This window comes from Caenorhabditis elegans, chromosome III (assembly GCF_000002985.6).
Source record: "Caenorhabditis elegans chromosome III".
In the NCBI taxonomy this organism is placed as follows: Eukaryota; Metazoa; Nematoda; class Chromadorea; order Rhabditida; family Rhabditidae; genus Caenorhabditis; species Caenorhabditis elegans.
Genome location: NC_003281.10, coordinates 3,021,878 through 3,047,217, shown reverse-complemented (window position 1 = coordinate 3,047,217; position 25,340 = coordinate 3,021,878). Strand labels below are relative to the sequence as shown.

The 25,340-nt window shown below is 34.6% G+C and overlaps 2 protein-coding genes and 1 long non-coding RNA gene across 6 annotated transcripts in view; all 3 read left to right on the top strand.

Annotated features, from left to right (window-relative positions):
* The first annotated feature begins 77 nt into the window (after positions 1-77).
* On the top strand, positions 78-4,625 carry cutl-25 (ZP domain-containing protein). The gene is made up of 9 exons (NM_065250.3): positions 78-134; positions 187-229; positions 277-350; positions 1,291-1,562; positions 2,212-2,305; positions 2,354-2,441; positions 2,814-3,030; positions 3,225-3,343; positions 4,284-4,625. The coding sequence occupies exons 1-9, from the start codon at positions 93-95 to the stop codon at positions 4,490-4,492; spliced, it is 1,158 nt and encodes a 385-aa protein (NP_497651.2). The 5' UTR covers positions 78-92; the 3' UTR covers positions 4,493-4,625.
* A 1,746-nt stretch (positions 4,626-6,371) lies between these two features.
* The window catches only part of daf-2, a gene marked incomplete at both ends in the record, with an annotated part of 46,333 nt that continues 27,364 nt past the window's right edge, over positions 6,372-25,340 (top strand). Inside the window, 3 exons of one of the 4 annotated variants that reach the window (NM_001312987.4) lie at positions 6,372-6,436; positions 18,418-18,579; positions 24,044-24,140. In NM_001312987.4, the coding sequence (NP_001299916.1) occupies positions 18,516-18,579; positions 24,044-24,140 (161 nt within the window). Of the gene's footprint in view, positions 6,437-18,417; positions 18,580-24,043; positions 24,141-25,340 lie in introns of those variants that run through there. The other 3 variants (NM_065249.7, NR_132448.1, NM_001312988.3) reach the window with 3 other exon arrangements.
* linc-143 lies at positions 9,675-11,677 on the top strand. The gene has a single exon (NR_101798.1). It is a non-coding gene; the product is annotated as a long non-coding RNA linc-143 (long non-coding RNA).

The window sequence follows — 25,340 nt, the reverse complement described above, 5'->3', positions numbered from 1 at the left end:
ACCATGTTTTAAAAATTATATTTCGTTTATGTACTAATTTTTTTACTACCTATTATTCGATCAATATTGATTTTTTTTTTCAGATTATCAGAATGCTCCTCTCCACAGTACCATTTTTATTGATTTTTATAACAGTAAGTTGGAGGCCTGAAACTTGAAAAGTAGGTCACGTTTCTTAAATTGCAGATCTCATCCTCAGAAGCGAAAACATTCGAAAATCGGATAGTTGGTAAGTGAAAAAGTGAAAAAGCCTATAATTAAGAATAAACTATTCAGGGAAACCATTTGTCTCGTGTCGATCCGATGCGATTTCACTTGTTGCGGAGACTGAAGACTTTTTTGAGGGACAGGTAAGTAGGCTCAGGCTTAGACTTAGGCTTAAACCAACTGAAAAAAAAGCCTTTTTCTGATATTCTTAAAACAAACCCAAAACAAAGTAATCTGCCAAAAGTTGAGTAGTACGGTAAGTAGCCCTTTCGATCATCTGAACCAAAACCACCTCCTTCCGAATTGTTGCATTAAACCAAAACACTTTTCAATTAGGGAAGTTTCACACCCTTCTCTCGAATTGTTTACTTAACCGGAATTTCTCTTTATTTTTATAAAAATTAGGTTACCCCGCAATACCAATTTAAAGGGCATTTGTTTGAAAATACGTGGGGGATTTATAGAGACATTTTTTTGTGGAATTGATGGAATTTTTATTAATTTTTTAAACATTTTAATCTTAAAAAATCCAGAAAATACGTTTTTTGTCGGGAATTCCAAAAATTAAAATTGTCAGAAATGTTAAAATTCCAACAGAAAAAAGTTTTAAAAATATCTGATTTTTTGCTGAAGTCAAAGTTTTGGCATTGAAAAGAATTGAAAATTAATAAATTAAAAATTTTTGCATTAACTCTTAAACTCAAAAAAAATTGAAACTTTTCAAAAAATGTTTTTTAGGTTAAAATTATTCACTTGTATTTTTATTTAAATTTTCATGTTGACCTCATTAAGAGCTTTCAAATGACTCCCATTATGCCTAGGTTGGTTCCGCCTATTTCGGGTCCCACCACGAAAACTACAGTACCCCGGGCGGTTTTCGTGACGGGACCCAAATTTTATAAAATTCTAGACATTCCAAACATTACACTTTTTCCAGATATCACAAAATTTTAACTTATTTAAAAAATTATTTTTAAAAATTCCAAAAATCCCAAAAAGGAAAAAAATTTCTGTAAAAGTTTACAAAATGCTGTTTATAACAGAAAGTACATTTTTCCGCTTTATTTCCAAAATTCATTTCAGATCTACGTAAAAGGGTCTCGCGGCACTCCGTCCTGCTCCAAATCCTACCAAATTACCCAGAATTCCACAGCTCTGGAGCTCAAAATAAATGCTCAAGAGCTGGAAAAATGTGGTTTCCGAGCGTGGCCAAAGCCGAATTCAAAAATGTGGCTTTTGTCGGGACAAGTGATTGTGGCCTTCCATCCAACACTGGTGACACCCTCAGATCGAGCTTTTCGTGCACATTGTGAATTTGAAGATTTTAAGCGAAAAACGGAAATTGGAATTGAGAAGTGAGAATTTTTGCATCAACTCTTAAAATACAAAACAATGTTTTTTTTTAAAGTTTTGTTAAGTTAAAATTGTTTTTTTGTATTCTCATTGTAATTTTCATGTTGAGCTCACCGAGAGCTTTCAAATGACCCCCATCATGCCTAGGTTTTGTCTATTTCGGGTCCCACCACGAAAACTACAGTACCCCCTTGTGTTTTCGTGGTGGGACCCAATTTCTCAAAGTCAGCGGAATATAGGCATGATGGGGGTCATTAGAAAGGTCTCAATGAGCTCATTTTGAATTTTGTGTTATTAAATACAAAATGTTTGAATTTTAAGAAACATTTAAATTTTAAGATTTTTTTTTTTGACATTTTTTGAAATTTAATTTTTGTTTTTGTAAAAATGATGAAGCACTAGAATTTGGTTCACCGAAAATTTTAAAATAACATCCATCATGTTTTTAGGAAATTTGGGTCCCACCACGAAAACTACAGTACCCCGGGGGATTTCGTGGTGGGACCCAAAATAGGCGGAACACAGACATGATGGGGGTCATTTTAAAGGTCTCGTTGTGCTGAAACTGTTAAAATTTCTCAAAATTTAGTTAGACTCTCGATTTTGAAAATATTTTTCAAAATTTCAGCAAAAAAATCTGAATTTTTTCAGCCTAATCCAAGAGCACGAGCTGATTCTCGGAAATTTTCAACTGCCAAAAATTTCAATGCACATTTTGCCAGCTGGAGAGGAATCTTTGACAACGGTGAGTAATTTCAGACAGATTTGAAACTTCAACTAGAAAAAATTTCAGAAAACTCAGAATTTTGAAGCCAATGAGCAGAAAGTGTTGAATGTTGGCGATCCTATAATGTTCGAGTGGAAATTGGAACAGGAACACGGTAATTTTAAAGAGTTTGAGAAAAAAAAGTTTTTTAGGCAAAAAAATAATTTACAAAATTCAAAAAAAAATTTTTAACATTTTTTGAATTTTTTTTTGTTGAAATTTTTCTAAATTTCACATTTCCTCGTCGACTTTCCAAATTTTTGTATTTCCTCATGTTAACCACATCGAGAGCTTCAAAATGCGTATAAACATGCCCAGGTTCCGCCAACATTGGGTCCCACCACGAACAACTACAGTATCCCGGGGAATTTCGTGGCGGGACCCAAACTGGGCGGAAACTAGCCAATATTGGGGTCATGTTGAAGCTCTCAACAACCTGAACAAGAAAAAATTATTTTTAAAAACCCGAAATCCCGAATTATTCCAGGAATATTCGGAATTCAACTCGAGAGGTGCTCTGCCGAGTCAGAAAACGGAAAAGGGATGAAAATTCTGGAAAATGGATGCTCTTTAGACGAGGAGCTTATTTCTGACACCACGTATTCACAGGATTTCTCGAAAATTTATGCGACTTCGCTGGCTTTCAAATTTCCAGAGGAATATGAGGTTTTTATCAGATGTGCAGTGAGGACTTGTGTGAAAAAGTGGGTTTTTTGGTGGGAATTTGAATTTTTCAGAGCGGAAATTGAGTTTTAGAATGAAATATGAAACTTTTGAAGTTTAAAGCTTTTTGAAAAAAAATTTTTTTTTCAAACTAAACAATTTTTTTTAAACTTTTTATTGAATATTATTATTTTTCTCCCAAATTCTGTTCCCCTTAATCCCCATTAATTTTCAGAACCGAGCACCTAGAAATCATAAATGGCGAGGAAGAGGACCTGTGCTCGGCGAGCAACAATTGCGGATTTGTCTCATTTGAATCGAGTCAGAGAAGTCGGCGACAACTTGTAGGGAAAAGTAAGAGATACTTTTTTTTCTCGAAAATTCAAAATTTTTGAATAATTTCAGAAAAAAAACCAGTTTTTTTCGAATTTTCTGAATGAAATTTTTCAAATTTTTCCGCAAAATTTTCTATTTTCAAAAAAAGTCAAGATTTTCCCAACTAAAATCCGGAAATTTTGACAAAATCGCGTAAATCGACACATTCTAGTAACTTGACAAAATCTCGTAAATCTACAAAATCTCGTAAATCTACAAATTCTCGTAAATCTACAAAATCTCGTAACTCGACACAATTTCGTAAATCGACACGTTCTAGTAAATTGACAAAATCTCGTAAATCGACAAGTGCTAGTAAATCGACAAACTCTCGTAAATCGACACAAAGTCGTAAATCGACAAACTCTCGTAAATCGACACAAAGTCGTAAATCGACATACTTTCGTAAATCGACACAATGTCGTAAATCAACCAAATCTCGTAAATCGACATAATTTCGTAAATCGACAAAATCTCGTAAATCGACACAAAGTCGTAAATCGACAAACTCTCGTAAATCGACATAATTTCGTAAATCGACATACTTTCGTAAATCGACAAAATCTCGTTAATCGACACATTCTAGTAACTTGACAAAATCTCGTAAATCTACAAAATCTCGGAACTCGACACAATTTCGTAAATCGACACGTTCTAGTAAATTGACAAAATCTCGTAAATCGAAAAGTCCTAGTAAATCGACAAACTCTCGTAAATCGACACAAAGTCGTAAATCGACAAACTCTCGTAAATCGACATAATTTCGTAAATCGACACAATGTCGTAAATCGACAAACTCTCGTAAATCGACATACTTTCGTAAATCGACACAATGTCGTAAATCGACCCAAACTCGTAAATCGACAAAATCTCGTAAATCGACAAAATCTCGTAAATCGACACAATATTAAACTTCCAGATAACAACAACACCCGTACCGACATCATCTACGTGAACGGTAGATTCCGTGTGGAAAAACAAAGTTCCCCGCAAGAAGCCCGTGCCACGTCACAAACAGAGTTCTGTATGCCTGACGTCATCTATTACCTGGGACTGTCTACAGTAGTCATTTGCTACCTGATTACCATCTCGACTACGGTAGTTTTCAAGTTTGGCGGTAGATTTTGACAATGTTCAACAAATTTTCAATTTTCAAATTTTCATTACTCCCTTGTATGGGTACTTCTACATGATTCTCAGTTTCCTTGAATATATTTTTTTCTAACTTTTAATAATTATCTGTAAATAAAGCTCTTGTTTTTATCATAATTTCCTGAAAATCGTATAGTTGAACTTTTAAAGTACACTTTGACTCACCGAGCAAATCCAGATGCCATTTTGTCATCTATTTTTCTGACTTTAAAATATCATCAAAATATGTTTGTCTAGTTTTTATACTATAGTTTATTTTGCGTTCTTTCTTTTGAATAACATATTGTTATAACTTTTTAGTGGAAATTTTAACAAAAAAAATTGCTGATTTACAGTTTAGGAGTGCTAAATTAGGTTTGCAAGACTTTGTGAATCTAATTTTAAATGTGTGTATATCTGTGTGGAGCAGAGTTATGAAAAACTGTTTTCACACAAAAATATAGCAAATTTTAAGCTCTACAAGTTGTTAGTTAACAACTTTTTATTATCTTTCCTCTTCGCTGAGGTACACGCGTCTAAGTGTGGTGAGTGCGAGAGCTTAGTGCGGCAGAGCCTTACTTACGACCGTTTATCTCATTGAGGAAAGGTGCTAGCAAATAATTCCAAACTAGTAATCTGTAGAAAATTTTAAGCTCTACAAGTTGTTAGTTGACAACTTTTTGGCAACTTTTTTCCCCGCAGAGATATGAGCGCCAAGCTGTGCAAAGTGCGAAAGGTCAGTGCGGCAGAGCCTTACTTACGACCGTTTATCTCATTGAGGAAAGATGCTAGCAAAAAATTTTTCACTAGTGAATTGTGGCAAATATGAAGCTCTACAAATTGCTAGTTAACAAATTTTTTGTAACTTTCTCCCTCGCAGAGAAATAAGCGCCAAGCTGTGCTGAGTTTGAAACCGCGCGAAGGGCAGAGCCTCATTTACGGCCGTTTATCTCATTGAGGAAGAGTGTTAGCAAAAAATTTTCCACTAGTGAATTGTAGGAAATTTTGAGCTCTACAAGTACTTCATTGACAACATTTTTGTAACTATTTCTCCCGCTGAGATACGTGCCTAGATATACGACCTGGAAATTGAAGCTGAATCTCGAATCTCTTCCCCTCTGGCAGAAAAAGTCGAATTTCCCTCCTTTTTCCTGCTATTTTGAGAAAAAAAAAATAATTACGCAAATGGCGCGAAACTTTTCTGACACTTTTCTGATCAAAAATTAGAGTTATGCAAAGAAACGAAGGAGCTATGTAGTGACGTCATTCTCGAATTTTAAATTTTTTACCAAACCTTCTAATTCTTGTTTTTCTCTCTATTTTTCCTAGTTTCTTTGTTTCTTGAATGTTCCCAAATAATATCGGCGGATTAATTGATAAGGATATCTATCAATGACATTGCCTCCTCTCTATAGAAATCTGTGTAGAAATAGTAAAAGTGCATTAAAAGATGATAAACGACCATCAGATTTCATCTTTTTCTATCTTTTTCATGGCGGAAATGTTGTTTACTTCTTTCGGCCTTGTTTTCCTGGTGTTTTTCCCTAATTTCGTGGGGTTCAAAAGAGTTCAAACCGGTCAAATGTCGCTTTTTTTGCAAAAAATATTGGTAGTAGCAAGTGCGCTCCATTGTCAATTTAGAGTTTTCACCATTTTTAGAGATGTTTTTTGTGCATTTTTGCAATGTTTTGAACTGAAAATTCAAGTTTTCAATTTATGAAATGTAGAAACTGTATTTTTCCATTGAAAAAAAGCTTTAAATCGACATTTTAACTGATTTTAAACATTTTCCCGGGGTACTGTACCTGCGAATGTGTGCAGCGGTGTTTGCGTACCCGCGCTTTCGTTTTTGATTTTTGAATTTCGTTTTTCACATTTTTCTTCGATTTTTCTCAATATTCCAGCTATTTTTCACGGATTTTTATCATTTTTTCGACAAAAGTAAGTAATTTTCTCTTTTTTTCCACTAAAATTCCCACAAAAATCGTAAAAATAGGGAGATTCAGGCGGGTTTTTTGATTTTTCACCGATTTTTTGCTATTTTCTTCATTTCTCAGCCGATTTTAGTCTTTTTTTTTGTCTAAATTATCAAATTTAACCTTAAAAATCTGCTAAACCATCTGATTCTTCGCTCACAGAACGATTTTCCCGTCATTTTCCAGTTTTTCCCAATTTCCGCCCGTAAAATTCCATTTATCCAATTCAAATTACGCCGAATTTGTTGCAATAGTCTTGGCACGGTGCCAATTGGATCTTTTCACGTCATTTTTGACCATTTTCAAGGTCTTTTCAATGCACTTTTAGGCTGCCTTTGTGAAAAAATAACGGATATTCGAAGTTTTTCGTGAAAAAAAGTGGAAAATCTAGGAAAAAATCGAGAAAAATAAGGTTTTTAAAAGATTTCAACAGACAAAACCACAAAATTTGCTCAAAAAAGCAATTAAAAATTGAAAAAATTACTTGAAAATATCGATTTTAAGCGATTTTGTTTTAAAAATACACACAATTTTTAGCGAAATCACACAAAAAATCGAGAAAATCCCAAAAATTTCGTTAAAAACCAACAAAATTAATGTGAAAATTGGTTTTTTCGCTTTAAAATTGATAAAAATTGATAAAAATTTATTTAAAAAATCACACTTCGGTCAATCTCTGGGCCATTTGCAGCAATTTAGCAATAAAAATAACGAATTTTCTGATGTTTTAGGCAGAATTTTGGAGATTTTTAGGGAAAATCTCAAAAAATAACCAAAAATCGCTTTAAAATTGATGAAAATTCCCATTTTCGCCAATTTCTGAACCATTTTTCCGCAATTTTGACCAGTAAATTGCAAAAAATATCGAAAAATTTTGGATTTTATAATCCAAAATTCTAAAATTTCAAGTAAAATTCAGCAAAATTTGGTGAAAAAAAATACAAAAAATTACAAAAAATTGGCTCAAAAATCAAATTTTTGCGAAAAAAATCGAATTTTAGCCCAATTTTCTTCGATTTCTTCCAAATTTTCACTCATTTTTCGCTTTTTTTCGCTCTTTCAATCAGAAATACCCCCTTAAAAATAAATATTTTCCAAAAAGTACACCGACAAACGATGAGCAAACAATCTGTGCCACGTGGGAATTGGTTTTTTTGTGTTTATTTTACAAAAAATGTCAATTTTTTGCTCAATTTTTCAATTAAAAATCGTAATAATTTGCTATTTTATAGTTTAAATTATTGATTTTTAGGTTTTTTTGGCGGGAAAAAAATAAATTTGAAAAAAAAAACGGCGGCGGATGGGGTACAACAACAACAACTCAAAGATCAAAAAACGAAACGCGAAAACATTTGAATTGACCCTTCGTTCTTTTTTCTATGTTTTTTTGCCATTAAAATTGAGTTTTTCGACGTTAAAATGCCGAAAATTCGATAAAAAACTGAAAAAATTGAGTTTTTTCCGGAATTTTAACCCCAAAAACCGAAAAAAAAATCCCGGAAAATCCCCCAGATTTCACTAAAATCTCCAGTTTTACCAACTTTTTTTTGTTAATTTAGGTACATTTTGTGGCCAAAATCAAAAAAAAAATGGTAAATAAACTACCAAAATGTGAAAAATTGGATATTAATTAAATATAAATTGAATTCTGGACAAAATTGAAATTTTCAATTGATTGAACCATTTTTCTATGTTTTTTTGCCATTAAAAATGAGTTTTTGGCGGTAAAATTCCGAAAATATAATTAAAAAATTAAAAAAATTATGTTTTCCCGGAAATTTAACCCCAAAAACCGAAAAAATTCTGGGAAAACTCCAGAAAAATGGGCAAAAATGTAGATTTTTTGGGCCATTTTTTGGCCATTTTTTCGCTTTAGATTTTAATTTTTTATCTGAAAAAAATTGGATTTTTATTCCCCAAATCTAATAATTTCCACAATTTTTTGACACCAAATCCTCTATAAAAATCGTTTTTTTTCATGAAATCTATTCAAAATCTGGCAAAAATTTTGATTTTTTCGACCAAAAACACCTCTAAAATGACCAAAAATCAACGATTTCATGAAAAATGACAAAGATTAGGTCATGTGATGCATTTTTTTTCGTTGTTTTATTACATGATATGGAATTGACAGTGTTCAGAATTTTTTTATTGGTCAAAATTTGGTTTTTCTTTGAAAAAATCGCAATTTATTCTGAATTTTTTGTCAGTTTTTGAACGCCGATTTTTGGCAAATTGCCGATTTTCTGGAAATTTTCAATTCCGGCAAATTGCCGATTTGCTGGAAATTTTCAATTCCGGCAATTTGCCGATTTGCCGGAAATTTTCAATTCCGGCAATTTTGCCGGATATCAATTCGCCGGATTTTTTGAGGGGATTTTTTAAATTACGCAAACCCACAATTTACCGAAACTTTCGGCAGTTGCCGTTTTTCCGGCAAATCGACTAGTTGCCGGTTTGCAGAATTTGCCAAAAATTTGGAAAACCGCAAATTGCCGACTTTGCTGTTTGCCGGAAATTTTCAGTTTCGGGAAATTGCCAGTTTGCCGGAAATTTCAATTCCGACAATTTGCCGATTTTCTGGAAATTTTCAATTCCGGCAATTTGCCGATTTTCTGGAAATTTTTAATTCCGGCAAATTGCCGATTTGCCAGAAATTTTCAATTCCGGCAAATTGCCGATTTGCTGGAAATTTTCAATTCCCGCAATTTGCCGATTTGCCGGAAATTTTCAATTTCTGCAATTTGCCGATTTTCTGGAAATTTTCAATTCCGGCAATTTTCCGATTTGCCGAAAATTTAAAATTTTTCAATTTGGGCAAATGCCAAATTTTCCGAAAATTTGAAAAATGGCAAATTGCCGATTTTGCCGGAAATTTCAATTCCAGCAAATTGCCGACTTTGCCAGAAATCTTTCTACCAACTCCGGCAAATACTGCCTAATCTGAAAATTTTTTAAAAAACTATCGAAAAGTGCCCAGTTTCAAAAATTCCTGAAAATTTGAAAATTCTAAGAAATTTGAGAGAAACATTTTTTTTTTCCAAAAATTCGAATTTCCCGCGCGCTCGCGAAACCTAACACCATTCTTTTTTTTTTCCTATTTTTGTTCAATCTATCAGATTCTCGTTGTTTACGTTGAGAAACATGTTCATCACATCACATCACACACACACACACACATTTCGTATTCCTCTCAGTTGGTTTTTTTCCCGCCTCGTCCTCCTCCTCTTCGTCTCAGCTGACCTCCATTTCGGTGTCCTTTGGTGCATCTCGGTGTCAGTTTCCAGTTGAAATACGCTGTGTCTCTACTCTCTCTCTCTCTCTCTCTCTCTCTCTCTCTCTCTCTCTCGGTTTTCTGCACGTGTGGTCTCTCTTGGTGTAGAGGCACCGGGCACCATCATTTTGCACTTTTTCTGTAGATTTTTTGGCTCAAAAATGGCACTGAAAATCATGAAGAATTGAGGAAAAGCTCAAAGTAAAATGAGAATTTTTAGCCTTTAAATGGGCGGAGCTTATGTAAGCGCCACCCACTTCTGGGCTCTCGTTATTTCTCGGCAATGTTCATGATCTCAACCAGGCGGCATATTCGGCAAACCCACATGTTTGAAATTTGCCGTGCTCGGCAAACTCGGTAAATTTGCCAATTTAAGAATAGCGGAGGCTGCAAAATGCATCATAGCTCATGTAGTGTCCTCATTTCGGTTTGATCTACGTAGATCTACAAAAAATGCAGGAGAAGAGGCGCAGAGTTCTCAACTGATTTCGCATGATTTCGCAAAAAGATAAATTCAATGCCCCTCTTTTTATTCGTAAATTGTCAAAATTCGAAATGCGATTTAAAATTTCCGGGAATTTTAGGGCATATTCTTATTAGAAATAACTATTACGGGAACAAAAAATTCCTAGAATGCGTATTACACAACATATTTGACGCGCAAGATATCTCGATGCGAAAACTACAGTAATTCTTTGGAAGATTACAGTAATGCTTGTGTCGATTTACCGGGCTCTCGATTTTGAAATAAATTAAAAAGAGCCCGTAAATTGACATAAGCACTACAGTAGTATTTTAAAGAGTTACTGTAGTTTTCGCGCTACGATATATTTTGCGCGTCAAATATATTGTGCAATACGCATTCTAAAAATTTATGGGGCTATTCAAGTAGTGCTGGATAATTTGAAATTGCTGAAAAATTAATGTATTAAAATACATAAAACATGTATTTTAATACATTTTGCAACTTTACCACGTGGTGCCAGAGTGTCTCATTTCGGCTTGATCTGCTATAGAAGTTGGACGCACTGTATTAAACTTGGTGAACTAAATTTGCACTTCCAGTTGGCTGTGTTCATTTTAAGACATTGAAGATCATTGTCTTTTTCTCCTTCGTCATCATCATCATTCGATTCAGAATACCCATCAACTTATTTCGTCGTCGTTGTTTTCGTATTCTCCATTCCCCCTGCGTGTGTCCCTGCGTCTCTCCACTACTATTCCCTGAATGTCTGCGTACTCTTTACCAGGTGTACTCTCTCGTCCCTCTTCCTCGTGTGTGTGCGCTCTTCGAAAATCGGCGAGTTTTTAGTGATGTGTGCTGCATTGCATAATAATCGTTTTTCTCATTTTTTGGGGCTTTCCAAAAAATTTAATTTACATTTTTAGTTTGTTTTGCGCCAAAATTAATGCAAAAAGAGTTTAATTCTCTGATTTAGGTTTTCCTGGTGATTTGATACGGAATATTGATTAATTTCGCGTGGGTTTGTTGAAATTTAGTTTTTAATTTGATTTTGAAGGCAAATCAAATTGCCGGTTTGCCAATTTGCCGGATATCATTTTGCCGGAAATTTTAGAGGGATTTTTGGGCAATTGCCGGTCGGCAAATTTTTCTGTCCGCAAATTCGGCAAATCTGCAAAATAGATTTGCCGGAAAATTTCAAAATGTTTATTTTCGGCGAATTGCCGGTTTGCCGAAAATTTCAGTTCCGGCAATTTTTCAATTTGCCGGAAATTTTCAATTCCGACAGTTTTCCGATTTGCCGGAAATTTTCAATTCCGGCAGTTTGCCGATTTGCCGGAAATTTTCAGTTCCGGCAAATTGGTGACAAATTTTCAATTCCGGCAATTTTCCGATTTGTCGGAAATTTACAGTTCAACCAAATTGCCGGATTGCCGATTTGTCGGAAATTTTAAATGCCGGTAATTTTCCGCTTTTCATAAAATTTCAATTCCGGCAATTTTCCGGTTTGCCGGTTTGCCGAAAATTTTAATTTTGGCAATTTTCCGATTTGTCGATTTGCCGGAAATTTTAATTTTTGCAAATTGCCGGTTTGCCGAAAATTTCAATTCCGTCAATTTTCCGATTTGCCGGAAATTTTCAGTTCCGGCAATTTGCCGATTTGCCGGAAATTTCAATCCTGGCATTTTGCCGATTTGTCGGAAATTTCAATTTTTGCAATTTTCCGATTTGTCGGTTTGCCGAAAATTTCAATTCCGGCAATTTGCCAGTTTGCCTGAATTTTCTATTCCTGTAACTTTCCGATTTGCCGTTTGCCGAAAATGTTTAAATCCGGCAAATTGCTGATTCGCCGGAAATTTTTAGTTCCGGCAACTTTCCGATTTGCCGTTTGTCGAAAATTTTCATTTCCGACAGCTTGCCGTTTTGCCGATTTGCCGGATATCAGATTTTTTCTCTTAAATTGTCATAGAAGTTGCTTACTTCCTCACAATAGAATTAGGACCTTCATATAGGATGCGTACAATTTCGCCGATCAAAATTGAACTTTTGCCGGTTTGCCGGTTTGCCGAAAAAAGTCATTTGCCGCCCACCACCCTATAATGTATTCCCACAAAACCACCCACACTTGGTTTTTTTTTCAAATTTTTATAACTATATTTATATATTCCCCACGCACAACCGTTCATACACACACATAAACGATGGTTGTTTTTGTCAATCATTTTTTGCTCTTTTTCTCTGCTCCTCTCTCTCTCTCTCTCCATCCGAAATTTCTTCTTTTCATCTCTAAATCTCTCGTAGTCTTTTAAAGTTTTTTCTCTCTATTATTTATTTCTTTTTTTTCTTTCTGTTTTCCACTCTATTGCCCCCCCCCCCCCGCCATGTGATTTTTTTAAAATATTATCACCAATTTTTGTTGGAACTACTGGCGTGACACTGTTGGGTTTTTATCAATTTTCCTGTAATCTTTTTGGAAATATTCGTTGGGAAAATGTATTTTTTTTTGCAATCGATTTAAATAGTTTGTAGGGATGGAAAATTGAATTTTCAAAAAAAAAATTAATGCAAAAGCGGAAAAATTATACAATTTTTAAATGAAAATTTCCTAATTTCGATTTTCCGATTTAAAAAATTAAAAATTCGCTGTAACTCGGAAAAAAGGCTGAAAGTCGATGATAATTTGTAAAATTTTCCGGCATTTTCCAAAAAAACTTTTTTTTTCAATTTTCAGCTATTTTCTCTCGGGGTATCGATTTTTTTCGGGGAAAATTCCTAAATTTTTTCAAATATTAAAAAAAAAAAAATTTCGCTCCAAAAAAGCATCCAAAATTGTCTAAAATTCCGAAAAACCACTAAAGAAATACGAAAAAATTATTCAAAAAGCCAAAAAAATTTCAATTTTGGCTAAATTCGAACTGCGACCAATCAGCGCTTCGCCCCGCCCACTTTTGAACCAATCAGATGGGGTGGGCGGAGTTCAGAGGCGCTGATTGGTCGGGGATTTTTCAGTTTTGAGCGAATTTAGCCGAAATTGAAAATTCGAGATTTTTCTTGAATTAATTCAAGAAAAAAAAATGGTCAAGAAAAAAATTTTTAAACTTCATTTTTTCAATTTCGGCTAAATTCGAACTGCACGACCAATCAGCGATTCGCCCCGCCCACTTTTGAACCAATCAAATTTAATTGTTTTTTTTTAAAACCAATCAATTTTAGAAAAAACCTCGTTATTTCAATTTTGTCTAAATTCCCTCCAAAATGAGAACTGCACGACCAATCAGCGCCTCTGAACTCCGCCCACTCCTTCTGATTGGTTCAAAAGTGGGCGGGGCGAATCGCTGATTGGTCGCAGTTCGAATTTAGCTGAAATTGAAAAATCGAGATTTTTCGAGGTTTTTTGAAGCGAAATTCCAATTTTTTGCAGTTTTTTAAGACCAACTGCTATGCAAATATTTCAAAATCTCACAATTTTGAGCAAATTTTCCCAGAAAAACTCAAAAATGTTCTCTCTGAAACTTTGTTATTGTTGTTGTCTCGTCTTCAAACATGACCATTTTTCTCTTTTTTTTCTCCCTTTATTTTTTTTTCTTTTTCATCCATTTAGCGTCCACATTTTACACATTTTTAAACACATTTACACAAACACATTTACACAAACACATTTTTTTTGGATTTTGCTCGTTTTTTTTTCTGCTTCATTTTTAATGATTTTTGACCTTTTTGTGGAGAAAAATATGTAGAAAAATGTCAAATTTGCCAAAAAATGAATTATAAATTTGAAAATTTTGATTTTAAATTAAAATTGCTTTGCTTATTTTCTACAAAACGTTTATTTTAAAAATTAAAATTAAGAAAAATATAATTTTTATTTTAAATATACCTTTTTCATGTTAAAAATCGATTTTTTCCAACAAAAAAAAATTAAGCAAAAAATATTTTTAAAATTTAAAATTTAAAATTTAAAATTTCGATTTTTTCCTACCAAACTACAAAATTATCCAAAAAAAAGTTTCCCACGAAAATTCCCATAAAATCGAGTGACCAGAGACCAAATCGATAAAACAAAAAAAAGTGTCGAAAACAGAAAGCAGCTGAATGACGGGGAAATGAAATGAGAAGTAAAGTTTGCGATAAACAAGTTTTCGAAATTTTGCAACAAAAAAAAAACCACCAAAAATAGTTATTTTTACTGATTTTTTTTTGTTGGAAAATGTCATAATTGTTTAAAATTCATTAGCCTTCATATAAATTAATTATCCTGAAGATGTGAACGTTTTTACGTTAAAAATATATATTAATCGAATGAAGCAATTTTCGAAAAATATAATATTTTTATATCCGTAATAAAAATTGAACCCAAAAACCGAATTTCATACTCTGAAAAACTCTGTTTAAAAAAAAAACTCCAAACTGTTTTTTATAGTAGTATTTTAGTTAAATATACTAAAACTGGTCCAAAACCACCGAATTTGATAATGAGACTACACAAAAAATTTCCAAAAATTTTTTATGGCAGGTCAACATTTCGAAAAAAAAGGAGCTAAATTTTGCTAAAATCTGAAGTTTTGCACACTTTTCTTAGTCACAGCCGTTGGATTTTAGTTTTTCCGAAATTATCACCGTTTGATCCTTCTGTTGGGGATTTATCTCGCCAAAATTCGTTGATTGAGGCAACTTTTAGGCCGATAGGCATCCAATAATGATCATTATTGGATGCCTATCGGCCTAAAAGTTGCCTCAATCAACGAATTTCCGCGAGATAAATTACCAAAATAAGGATTAAAGGGTGATAATTTTGATAATTTCAGAAAAACTAAAATCCAGCGGCTGTGACAAAGAAAAAATTTCAGATTTTAGCAAAATTTGCCTCATTTTTTTTCGAAATGTTGACCGGCCATAACAAATTTGTGGAAATTTATTGTGAAGTCTCATTACGAAATTCGGTAGTTTTGGAACATTTTGGGTCTAAAAAAGCAAAGTTTCAAATTTCGGTACCCCACCTTTAATTATATATCGAGTAACTGGTCTAAAAAAACATCAATTTTTCAAATGTTCAGTATTAAAGCGGCTAGAAAAAGCTCATTTTGGTTTTTTTTTGTTGTAAATATGCAATAAATTTCCGTCGATAGGCAAAGTTTTTGCACCTATCTACAGAAAATGTACACATAAAGAGATTTTTGCTAAATTCAGCCTAAATTCAGCTAAACTTAACCTTTTTATTCATATTTTTAGTGTGATTTTTTGATCTACATCATTAGTTGTTTGGAAATTTTCTACCTAACTAACTAATGACACCAGATGATTTATAACGTTCTTCCCCTCCCAAATGTTTTTTTTTCGCCGCTGCTGCTGCTGCAGCCGACTAAAAATACTCTAAAAAATTCCCATAAATTTGTGTGTGGCGCCGCCAAGAGGTCGTTGGTGCCTGGTAGCGGCTGGTGAAAGTCTAGAAGCACTATTTGTGTGTGTGAGTGTGTTGTTTTGACCAATTTCTCCCTATTTCTCTCTTTCTCTCTGCCTGATTCGCTGCAAAAACGACGAACACGATGTCTGTGACTCATTTTTGTTGTTGCTATCTCTATCTCTTGGCTCCGAGAGCTCTGCTCTAGAATTGTCCCTACTCATTCTTTGATCTAAGACGACGAGACATTTGCAGAAAGTGCTTGTAAAGATGCTGCTGCTGCTTGAATAAACTCCAAAATAGTATTCAAATTCTGAAAAACCAAAAAAATTTCAATTTTGGCTAAATTCAAACTGCAACCAATCAGCGATTCGCCCCGCCCACTTTTGAACCAATCAGGCTGAACGAGTCCGCCCACTCCTTCTGATTGGTTCGAAAGTGGGTGGAGAGAAATGGGGATTGGTTGCAGTTCGAATCTAGCCAAAATTGGAAACATTGCATTTTAAATTGTTGGATTTTTCAACCTTATCCGGTTTCCCGGCAAATCGGCAATTTTCTGTTTTGCCGGAAATTTCAAATTCCTGCAAATTGCCGTTTTGCCGATTTGCCGGAAATTTTCAATTCTGGCAGTTTGCCGATTTTTCGGGAAATTTAAATTCTGGCTTTGGATGTTTGGTTGCAGTTCGAATTTAGTTTTTAAATTTCAAATTCCGGCAATTTTCTGATTTGCCGGAAGTTTTAAATGTCCGGCAATTTGCCGTTTTGCCGGAAATTTTAAATTCCGGCAATTTGCCAATTTTCCTGAAATTTTAAATTCCGGCAATTTGTCAATTTCCTGAAATTTTAAAATCCGGCAATTTGCCAATTTTCCTGAAATTTTAAATTCCGGCAATTTGCCGTTTTGCCGGTAATTTTCAATTCCGGCAATTTGCCGTTTTGCCGGAAATTTTCTGATTTGCCGGTTTTCTGGCAAAATGACAATTTTCTGATTTGCAGGAAAATTTAAATTCCGGCAATTTTCCAATTTGCCGGAAGTTTTAAATTCCGGCAATTTGCCAATTTTCCTGAAATTTTAAATTCCGGCACTTTTCCAATTTGCCGGAAATTTTAAAATCCGGCAATTTGCCAATTTTCCTGAAATTTTAAATTCCGGCAATTTGCCGTTTTGCCGGTAATTTTCAATTCCGGCAATTTTCCAATTCGCCGGAAAGTTTCAATTCCGGCAATTTTCCAATTTGCCGGAAAGTTTCAATTCCGGCAATTCGCCATTAACACGTGGTGTCAGAGAACGTTCTGACGTCACATTTTTCTGAGCGAAAAATTCCCACATTTTTTGTAGATCAAACCGTAATGGGATAGCCTGGTGCATTTAGAGCATTCTAAACCACAATTCCCAATAAATAATAGTTGCAAAAGTAATCTATTTTTCTCGAAAACACGAAATATTGTAGCCTCTCATTTCTTTTTCTTATCAAAACTATCATCATCATCATCATCTTTTTCTTCGTTATTACCGAGAAAAGCGGGAGGAAATGCGAAAAGAAATAGAAGAAGACGATGATGATAAAGATGAAGAAAAATAATAAAAAGATAACAAAAAATCACATGATACACAAAAAAAATGTACAGTGTGTGTGTGTGTACATAATAAATAACGACTAATTGTATCACCCCTAATCGGAGAAATCAAAAAAAAAAAAATTAAACAATTTTTCGATTATTTCCGTATTAACTGTTTATAATTTGGGTCACTCTGTGTTCCTTTTGATCTCGAATTTTTTTTTTCTGTAAAACAGTTTTTTGGCCGAGGAAACGCCGGTCGGTGGCCTAGGTTTTCGATTCGCGGCCACGGAATTTGAGAAAAAAGCTGAAATTTCGGAAAAAAAATCTAAAAATTCAAAAAAAAAAAGTTTTGGAGGAAATTTGAAAAATAACTTTAAGAAATTCAGAAAAACCACAAAATTCAGAAAAAAAAATTAAAAATTCGGAGTTTTTCAGAAAAAAAAAGTAAAAACATTGAACAAATAAAAAAAACAAAAAAAACTGTTTAAAAAATTTGAAAATTCAAAAAAAAAAACCGAAAAAAATTCAAAAGTCTTAAAACACCTGAAAATCTGATTTTTTCTGAAATTTCAGACAAATTTCAAAAATTTAGCTAAAAATCTGAATATTCCCATAAGAAAACTCATAATTCAAAAAAAATCTAAACTTAATTATTTTTTTTTTGAAAATTCGAAAAAAAAACCATTAAAAATGTGTAAAAAGTCAAATTTCAGTTTAAAAAAAATCTGACAATTTTTAAAAACCAAAAAAACTAAATTTCTAAACAAATTTTTAGAGATTCAAATATTCAGAGAAAATTAGATTTTTTTTCGAAATTTCAAACAAATTTGAAAATTCAAAAAAAAATCTAAACTTTAAAAAATTGAAATTACAGGAAAAATCTGAAAATTAACTAAAAATTTGATTTTTTTTTAGAAAAAAAATGTGTAGAAAAGTCCAAATTCCAGAAAAAGTCCAGTTTTTTTCCTGAATTTTCAGCTTTTTCCAAAAAAAAAAAAATTACTATTTTATAATTTTTTTTGGAAAAAATCTGAAAATTCTGAACTTACTTCCCCAATTTCTTCCTCTCTCGAACACATTTTCCAACAAATTATAATTTCCGAAAATTGTCATTTTTTTTCCTCAAAATGTAGTAAACAACATTTCTTCTCCACCCTTATCACAGTTTTTTTCTCTCTTCTTCATCTCCCTCCATCACCAAAAAAATTTCTTAAAACATCATCATCATGAATTGCATTCAATTTGCAGCTCCAAGAGCACACATCTGATCGTCGGATTCTACTGTACTCCCCGAAAAACCAACAAAAAACACAAGTTTTTGAACACTTGTAAATGCAGACAGAACGATGACGAGAATGAATATTGTCAGATGTCGGAGACGACACAAAATTTTGGAAAATTTGGAAGAAGGTGAGCTGGGGGAAAAAATCAGAAAAAAACCGAGAAATATGAAAATTCTGTGAAAAAATCCTGTGAAAATGAAATTTGAGACTTTTTTTTGTTTTTTTAGGCCCAACTTGGTCCAAAACTACCGAATTTCATAATGAGACGTTCTGAAAATTTCTGAAAAAAAAGTTATGGCGGTTCAAAGTTCGGCAAAATAAGGCATATTTTCAGCTAAAATCAAAAAATTTTTCTAACTTCTCGGTGTCACAACGTCTGGAACCTAATTATTATTTATTCATCACTTTTTTATAAATATTGTGGTATTTGATTAGGTGTTTATTCATTTATTTAGGTACATTTTCAGTCAGTGGGGGCACCAATAAAAGTTACATTTTGTTTCCCATTGACCATAAATGTACTTAAATCAACGAATAAACGCCCACTCAAAGACCACAATATTCATTAAAAAGTGATGAATAAATAAAAATTAGGTTGCAGGCGTTGTGACACTGAGAAGTTGGAAAAAAAATTGATTTTAGCTGAAAATGGGCCTTTTTTTTGCCGAACTTTGAACCGCCATAACTTTTTTTTTTGAGAAATTTTCAGAATGTCTCATTACGAAATTTGGCAGTTTTGGACCATTTTGGGTCTAAAAAAGCAAAGTCTCAAATTTCGGTAACCCACCTTTAAAAATCCATAAGACATTCGAAGAGTTATTGGAATTCGACGTAGCGCTCGAAAAAAGAAATTTTTACATTTTTTTGAATGTGAAAATCGTAAAAATACGCTAAAAATTAGCATTTTTCGATTAATTTCACTTAGAAAATTCGAAAATTCGCCTCAATTCGGCCTCAATGCTCGAAATAGACGAAAATTTGTTCAAAAAATGCGAAAAATGGGCCCAAATTACCCTAAAATTGGTATTTTCCTCTTTTTTTTTAATGCAATTTCCTTAAAAAATTGCCTTGAGCACTGATTTTTGGAGCTTTTCCGTCCTGGCCTTGAAGATCACACCGTGACGGAAAATAGTTGTTGCCTAAGCTCACCTGGATCACTTGCTCGCCGAGCAACACAATTCCACGAGTTGTTGCTGAAATCCATCCGAAACAGGATTTTAGCTTCTTTTTTTTTAAAATTTTTTGGCTAAAAGTGAGTCACGCAGCTAAGTGGCCGCAGTGGCCGAGGATTCTCACTCACTTTTTCGAAAATGTTCTTCCCAAAATTCGCCGAGAATGAGTTTTTCACAATTTTATGCCGATGGTGATGGCCTGGAAAAGCTTCGGATTTTCCTGATAGTCTCTGTATTACAGAATGACTGTAAACAGTTATAGGCTGCCGAAGAGCCTTGGCTTGAGCTCGCCGAGCAATATCATTTCTCTGCAGAGAAAGCGGGCTCTGCTCTATCTCGGAAATACCGTAACCATCAGTTGCCAGACTTCCCAGAACTCGAATCTGGTAGTCTCCTTACTAGAAAGCCGCTCAAAACAGTACCAGACCAACGGAAAGTGCTCTCTGGTCTGTTCAATTGCTCGCCGAGCAATCTCTGCTCCAACTCGGAAATACCATAACCATCAGTTCTTCTCTCAACTCTTCATGATGAATTAAGAATCAATTTTGGATGTCAATCACGAACGGAGCACTTAACACACACGTGACACTATATTACAGTTGCTCTTGATCACTTTCTTGTTTACAAGTTTTTTTGCAGTGCTCCATCGAATACACTTTGGCCAATATTTTAGAATAGAATGCTTTTTCGGCAATTTTCTGCAATTCAGTAATTGCTGTATCTCACGTAATGTCAGGCTCTCTCATTACAGTTTGATCTACAAAAAAAAAGTGACGTCATCACGTTGCGAAATCAGATGAGAAGACTGCGTCTAAGTTCCCGCAATTCTCGTAGATCGAATTGAAATGGACACCACGTGGAAACTCTTCATAGTTTTTCGCAGAATTATAATTGTCAGTGCAGACAGTGCCTAATTGTTTGGTTGAGTTGTAGCGCCTTGTAATTTGTCTGAGAATATCTATTAATCTACTAGCTACAGTAGTACTTGAGAATGTCGACAACAATTCTGCACTTCAATTTTGAGATTTCCCGCACGTGGTCGCTGGCTGTCCTTTTTCATAAGTTTGAAGCAAACGCGCCTCATTGAGAATTCACGTTGGCGCCAACTCTCGCTATCCATTGGGCGTGAGAGACGCAGATACTACTTTTTTCTCTGGACGTGAAAAACGCAAAGAATAACCGTTTTGCCGTCTGCATCTCTTCTTTCACACGCTATTTTGGCTGTGGACGAGGAATTCTTCTCTTCCAGGATTTTCTAGGCCATTTTCTCACATTTCTCAAGTTTTCTCGTCCGCGAGAAAACGTGAATTTTGAGACAGCCAGCGAGCACGTGTTCCCGGAATTCAGATATACTGGCAGTTGTCCGACTTTCGATAGAAACGGTCATAGGCTTATGGTCGAATTTTTAAATTTTCTGGTAATCCCGGCAATTTCGGCAAGTGCTAATAATGCTCCAACAGAAATTTCGAATATTTCGTTAATCGGCGACCCCAACACAATTACTCGAAAGTCGTTGAAAACGACAATCGGTAATTTAAATAATTGCCGATAAAGGTCCTTATAGGCCAATTGATTAATCTCGCAGGCCCCATCCAGTGCCTATATTCGGAACATTGGAGATTAGTGTTAGTCACGAGAATTGGCAGAAAAAAAGTTTATCCGTATGTTCATTAGCGCCTTGTTCAGTCAGGGCTTCCATCCTCTTGTTTGACGTCAATGATATATTGTGATATATACACGATGAGAAGAGTGCTTTGAGATGTTGAAAAATATTTGAAAAAATGATTTGAATTGCGGAATTTTTTTTTCGAGATTGTTGGAGAAGAAGCAGTCGTTCTGAAATGGGCAGAAGATCAGAAATAAAGAAAGCAAACTTAAGAAATTGTAGTTTTGTCTAGTCTGGAGGCCTACAAATGTCTACCTATGCCTGCCTGGAACTTTCACGGCAGTCACATGTGAACCAGTTTTGTGAGGCAATTGAAATTTTCGGCAATTACAGAATTTTCTAGGAGTGCACCGATGTGAAAATGTGAGACTCATTTTCCCTGTTGACATCCCTGTTGACGCTGAAAATAGGCGATTAGTAGGTACCTAGCGATCACGACCTGCCTGCCTAGTAGGTCTACCAAGGATGTCGGCCTGAAGTTTGCCTATTTCAGCATTCTGGCTTTTCCGATTCGGACTTTCTGAAAAATTTATCAAAAACATATTTAAAGCTTCCATGGTAGGCAGGTGCGGTTTCAGGGCCTGCCTGGAACCTGCCTGCCTCTTTTTTGCATTTTTAGGTTTTTTTTTAAGTTAGAAATTTGGTGAAAACCAAATTAAGAAATGCAAAAAAAAAGTTTTTTTTTATCATATAGCCCGGATTGAGGCAGGCGAAGGTCGCCTTAAGGTCATCAGGTAGGCAAGCCTACATGTAAAATTACTAAAATCGTCTCTGAAAATCGACACCATGGGTGAGCATCTTAATTTCAAGAAATTTTGAATTTTCTGACAGTGTGAAAATGTATGAAAAAAATTTTTTAATGTGGCCTATACATATTTTGGCGGTGCTTCGAATCCATTTTGGACTTTTAAAAATATTTAATTTTAGATATTTTACACATCATTTAATGGTAGGAATTTTCTTGATTATCATAAAATTTCCTCAAAATTCGCTCACAAAATGATGTATAAAACCTCTGAAATTCAATATTTTTTAAACCAGCCGCTAGCACGCGCCTTGGCGCGTGCTAGCGACTGGCAAAATTTGACATGTTTGACACATATCATCAATTCAATTAATCCTACAAAAATATCTCATGAAAAAAGGTGAAAATGTCCACTTTTTGAACATTAGGATTCCCTCCAAAATATTTTCAAAACATTAAAATTTTGATTCCCGCCAAAATATTTTCAAAACATTAAAATTTTGATTCCCGCCAACATATTTTCAAAAAATTAAAATTTGAATTCCCGCCAAAATGTTTTCGAAAAATTAAAATTTGAATTCCCGCCAAAATGTTTTCAAAAAATTAAAATTTTAAATTCCCGCCAAAATGTTTTCGAAAAATTAAATTTTGAATTCCCGCCAAAATGTTTTCGAAAAATTAAATTTTGAATTCCCGCCAAAATGTTTTCGAAAAATTAAAATTTGAATTCCCGCCAAAATGTTTTCAAAAAATTAAATTTTGAATTCCCGCCAAAATGTTTTCGAAAAATTAAATTTTGAATTCCCGCCAAAATGTTTTCGAAAAATTAAATTTTGAATTCCCGCCAAAATGTTTTCAAAAAATTAAAATTTGAATTCCCGCCAAAATGTTTTCAAAAAATTAAATTTTGAATTCCCGCCAAAATGTTTTCGAAAAATTAAATTTTGAATTCCCGCCAAAATGTTTTCGAAAAATTAAATTTTGAATTCCCGCCAAAATGTTTTCAAAAAATTAAAATTTGAATTCCCGCCAAAATATTTTCAAAAAATTAAAATTTGAATTCCCGCCAAAATATTTTCAAAAAATTCAAATTTGAAATCCCGCCAAAATGATTTCTCAGAAAATTTGAATTTCCCGCCAATTTGTGATGACGTCACAAAAGGGGCGGGGGCTATAGGACCCCTCTTAGGTGATTGAGACTACAAACTACAGAGTTCAAAGACCAAAGATCAAACTACAAACTACAAACGGACGGAAGGACACGCGCTTTATATATAGTAAATGATGTTTAAAATGGATTCGAAGCACCGCCAAAATATGTAGTATAGGCCACATTAAAATAATTTTTAACGACATACATTTTCACACACTCATTGTCAGAAAATTCAAAATTTGTTGAAATTAAAATGCCCACTCCTGGTGTCGATTTTCAGAGACAATTTTAGCAATTTTACATGTAGGCTTGCCTACCTGATGACCTTAAGGCGACCTTCGCTTGCCCCAATCCGGGCTATATGATTTAAAAAAAACTTTTTTTTTAATTTCTTAATTTGGTTTTTATCATAAAATTTGTAAATTCACGAAAAAATGCAAAAATGAGTTTCAGGCAGGCCCTGAAACCGCGCCTACCCACCAGGGAAGCTTTTTTTATATATGTTTATAATTTTTAATTTTTTTCCGATAAATTTTTCAAAAAGTCCGAATCGTCCGGAATGATGAACAATGTAAACTTCAGGCCTACAACCTTGGTAGGCCTACTAGGCATGCCTAGGTGCCTGGGCATAATTCAAAATTTGTTGAAATTAAAATGCCCACCCTTGATATCGACAGCCCTGCATATGTTTTCAGTGAAAATTTGAAATTTCACACCCCCCCTTACAGTACTCAATTTTCGAGTCCTTCAGCCTAATTTGTACGAATTCACAATAACAACATAACTGAGCGCACAAAAAAAAATGGATAAAAAATATATAGTTTTTTGTCTATTCAAATTTTGCCAAAATTTCAGAGAATCTCGGCCCGAGCTGCTCGTCGACGACTTCAACAACCGCTGCCACCGAAGCTCTCGGAACAACCACTGAGGATATGAGGCTTAAGCAGCAGCGGTAAGTAAGCTAAAGCTGTCTCTCTGTCTCTCCTAATCTGTTTTCGAATGAATTGACACAGAGGTGATGTGGTGTGCTCTTTTGGTGGCGGCTCCGTGCTCAACACTTGTGTGTGTGTGTGTGTGTGTGTGTGTGTGTGACAGGATTAATCTGATGAAGAGATGAGCTTCTCCTCATTTTTTTCACTCCACGGCTTGGAGCTCGACACTTGGCGGGAGTAGAGCATAGCTCTTTTTTTTGCTGCGCGAGCACACGCATAATTTGTTGCCTCCTGTCCTGAAACACTCGTGTGTCGTGCTTCAGCTATGTGTTGAGATTGACACGGAAATGAGCTTTAACTCAATTTTAGCGTTTTTTTTTCCCTCATTTTTTCCTTTCGTTTTTTTTCTCTCTTCATAATCTCTATTGATTCTGGTGATATCACCTCCGCTTCGAGTTCTGCTCCAAAAATTGATTGCTCCACGGTTCTGGCCTTCCTCATGAATGTTTCGCGCTCCATTGACAATCGCCTGCCGCCCCGGACAACGCGTGGAAAAGTGTCGTGTACTCCACACGGACAAATACACTTGGATCTACAATGAAAACCGAGCCGCCACGTGGTGCCAATTCTGTCTCATTTCGGTTTGATCTACAAAAAATGCGGCGGGAGAAGAGACGCAGAGTTCTCAACTAATTTTGCATGGTTAAGAGCGTGCTGACGTCACCACAGTTTTACGGGGAAAAATTCCCGCATTTTTTGTAGATCAAACCGAAATGAGACAGTTTGACACCACGTGAGCCGCTACGCGCCGTAAATCTACCCCGGCCGTGGCCGAGTCAAAATGGCCTAATTCGGCGAACTCTTACATTCTGGGCGTCGCTTCGAAATCCGGATAGTTTTACCACGCTGTAATTGGAATCGTCGAAAATTTTCGATTTTCCGATTTGCCGGTTTTCTCCGAAAAGTTTTTGGAAATTTCGAACCTTTTCCAGGTCCCGCCCATTTTGTGGGTGTGGCTTCCTGCGGTTTTTTTGTCATTTTTTAAGCTCCTCCCTTTTCTTGGTTCTCACACCGAAAAATCGGTCACTTTGTGGGCGTGGCTCTCGAAAATTTGAATTTTCGTTGGCAAATTCCAGTAATTGGCATACTGTATTTTTCTATGAAAAAAATAACGAGTATATCTAATTTAGTTGTTTTCTCCGCCGTCGTTTTCGCTATAA

Excerpts from the sequence above, each read along its gene's own strand:
- cutl-25 (NM_065250.3), top strand. The coding sequence starts at position 93 with ATGCTCCTCTCCACAGTACCATTTTTATTGATTTTTATAACA. Across the intron at positions 135-186 it reads TTTTATTGATTTTTATAACA|ATCTCATCCTCAGAAGCGAA; the intron begins GTAAGTTGGAGG and ends CTTAAATTGCAG. Across the intron at positions 3,031-3,224 it reads GTGAGGACTTGTGTGAAAAA|AACCGAGCACCTAGAAATCA; the intron begins GTGGGTTTTTTG and ends ATTAATTTTCAG.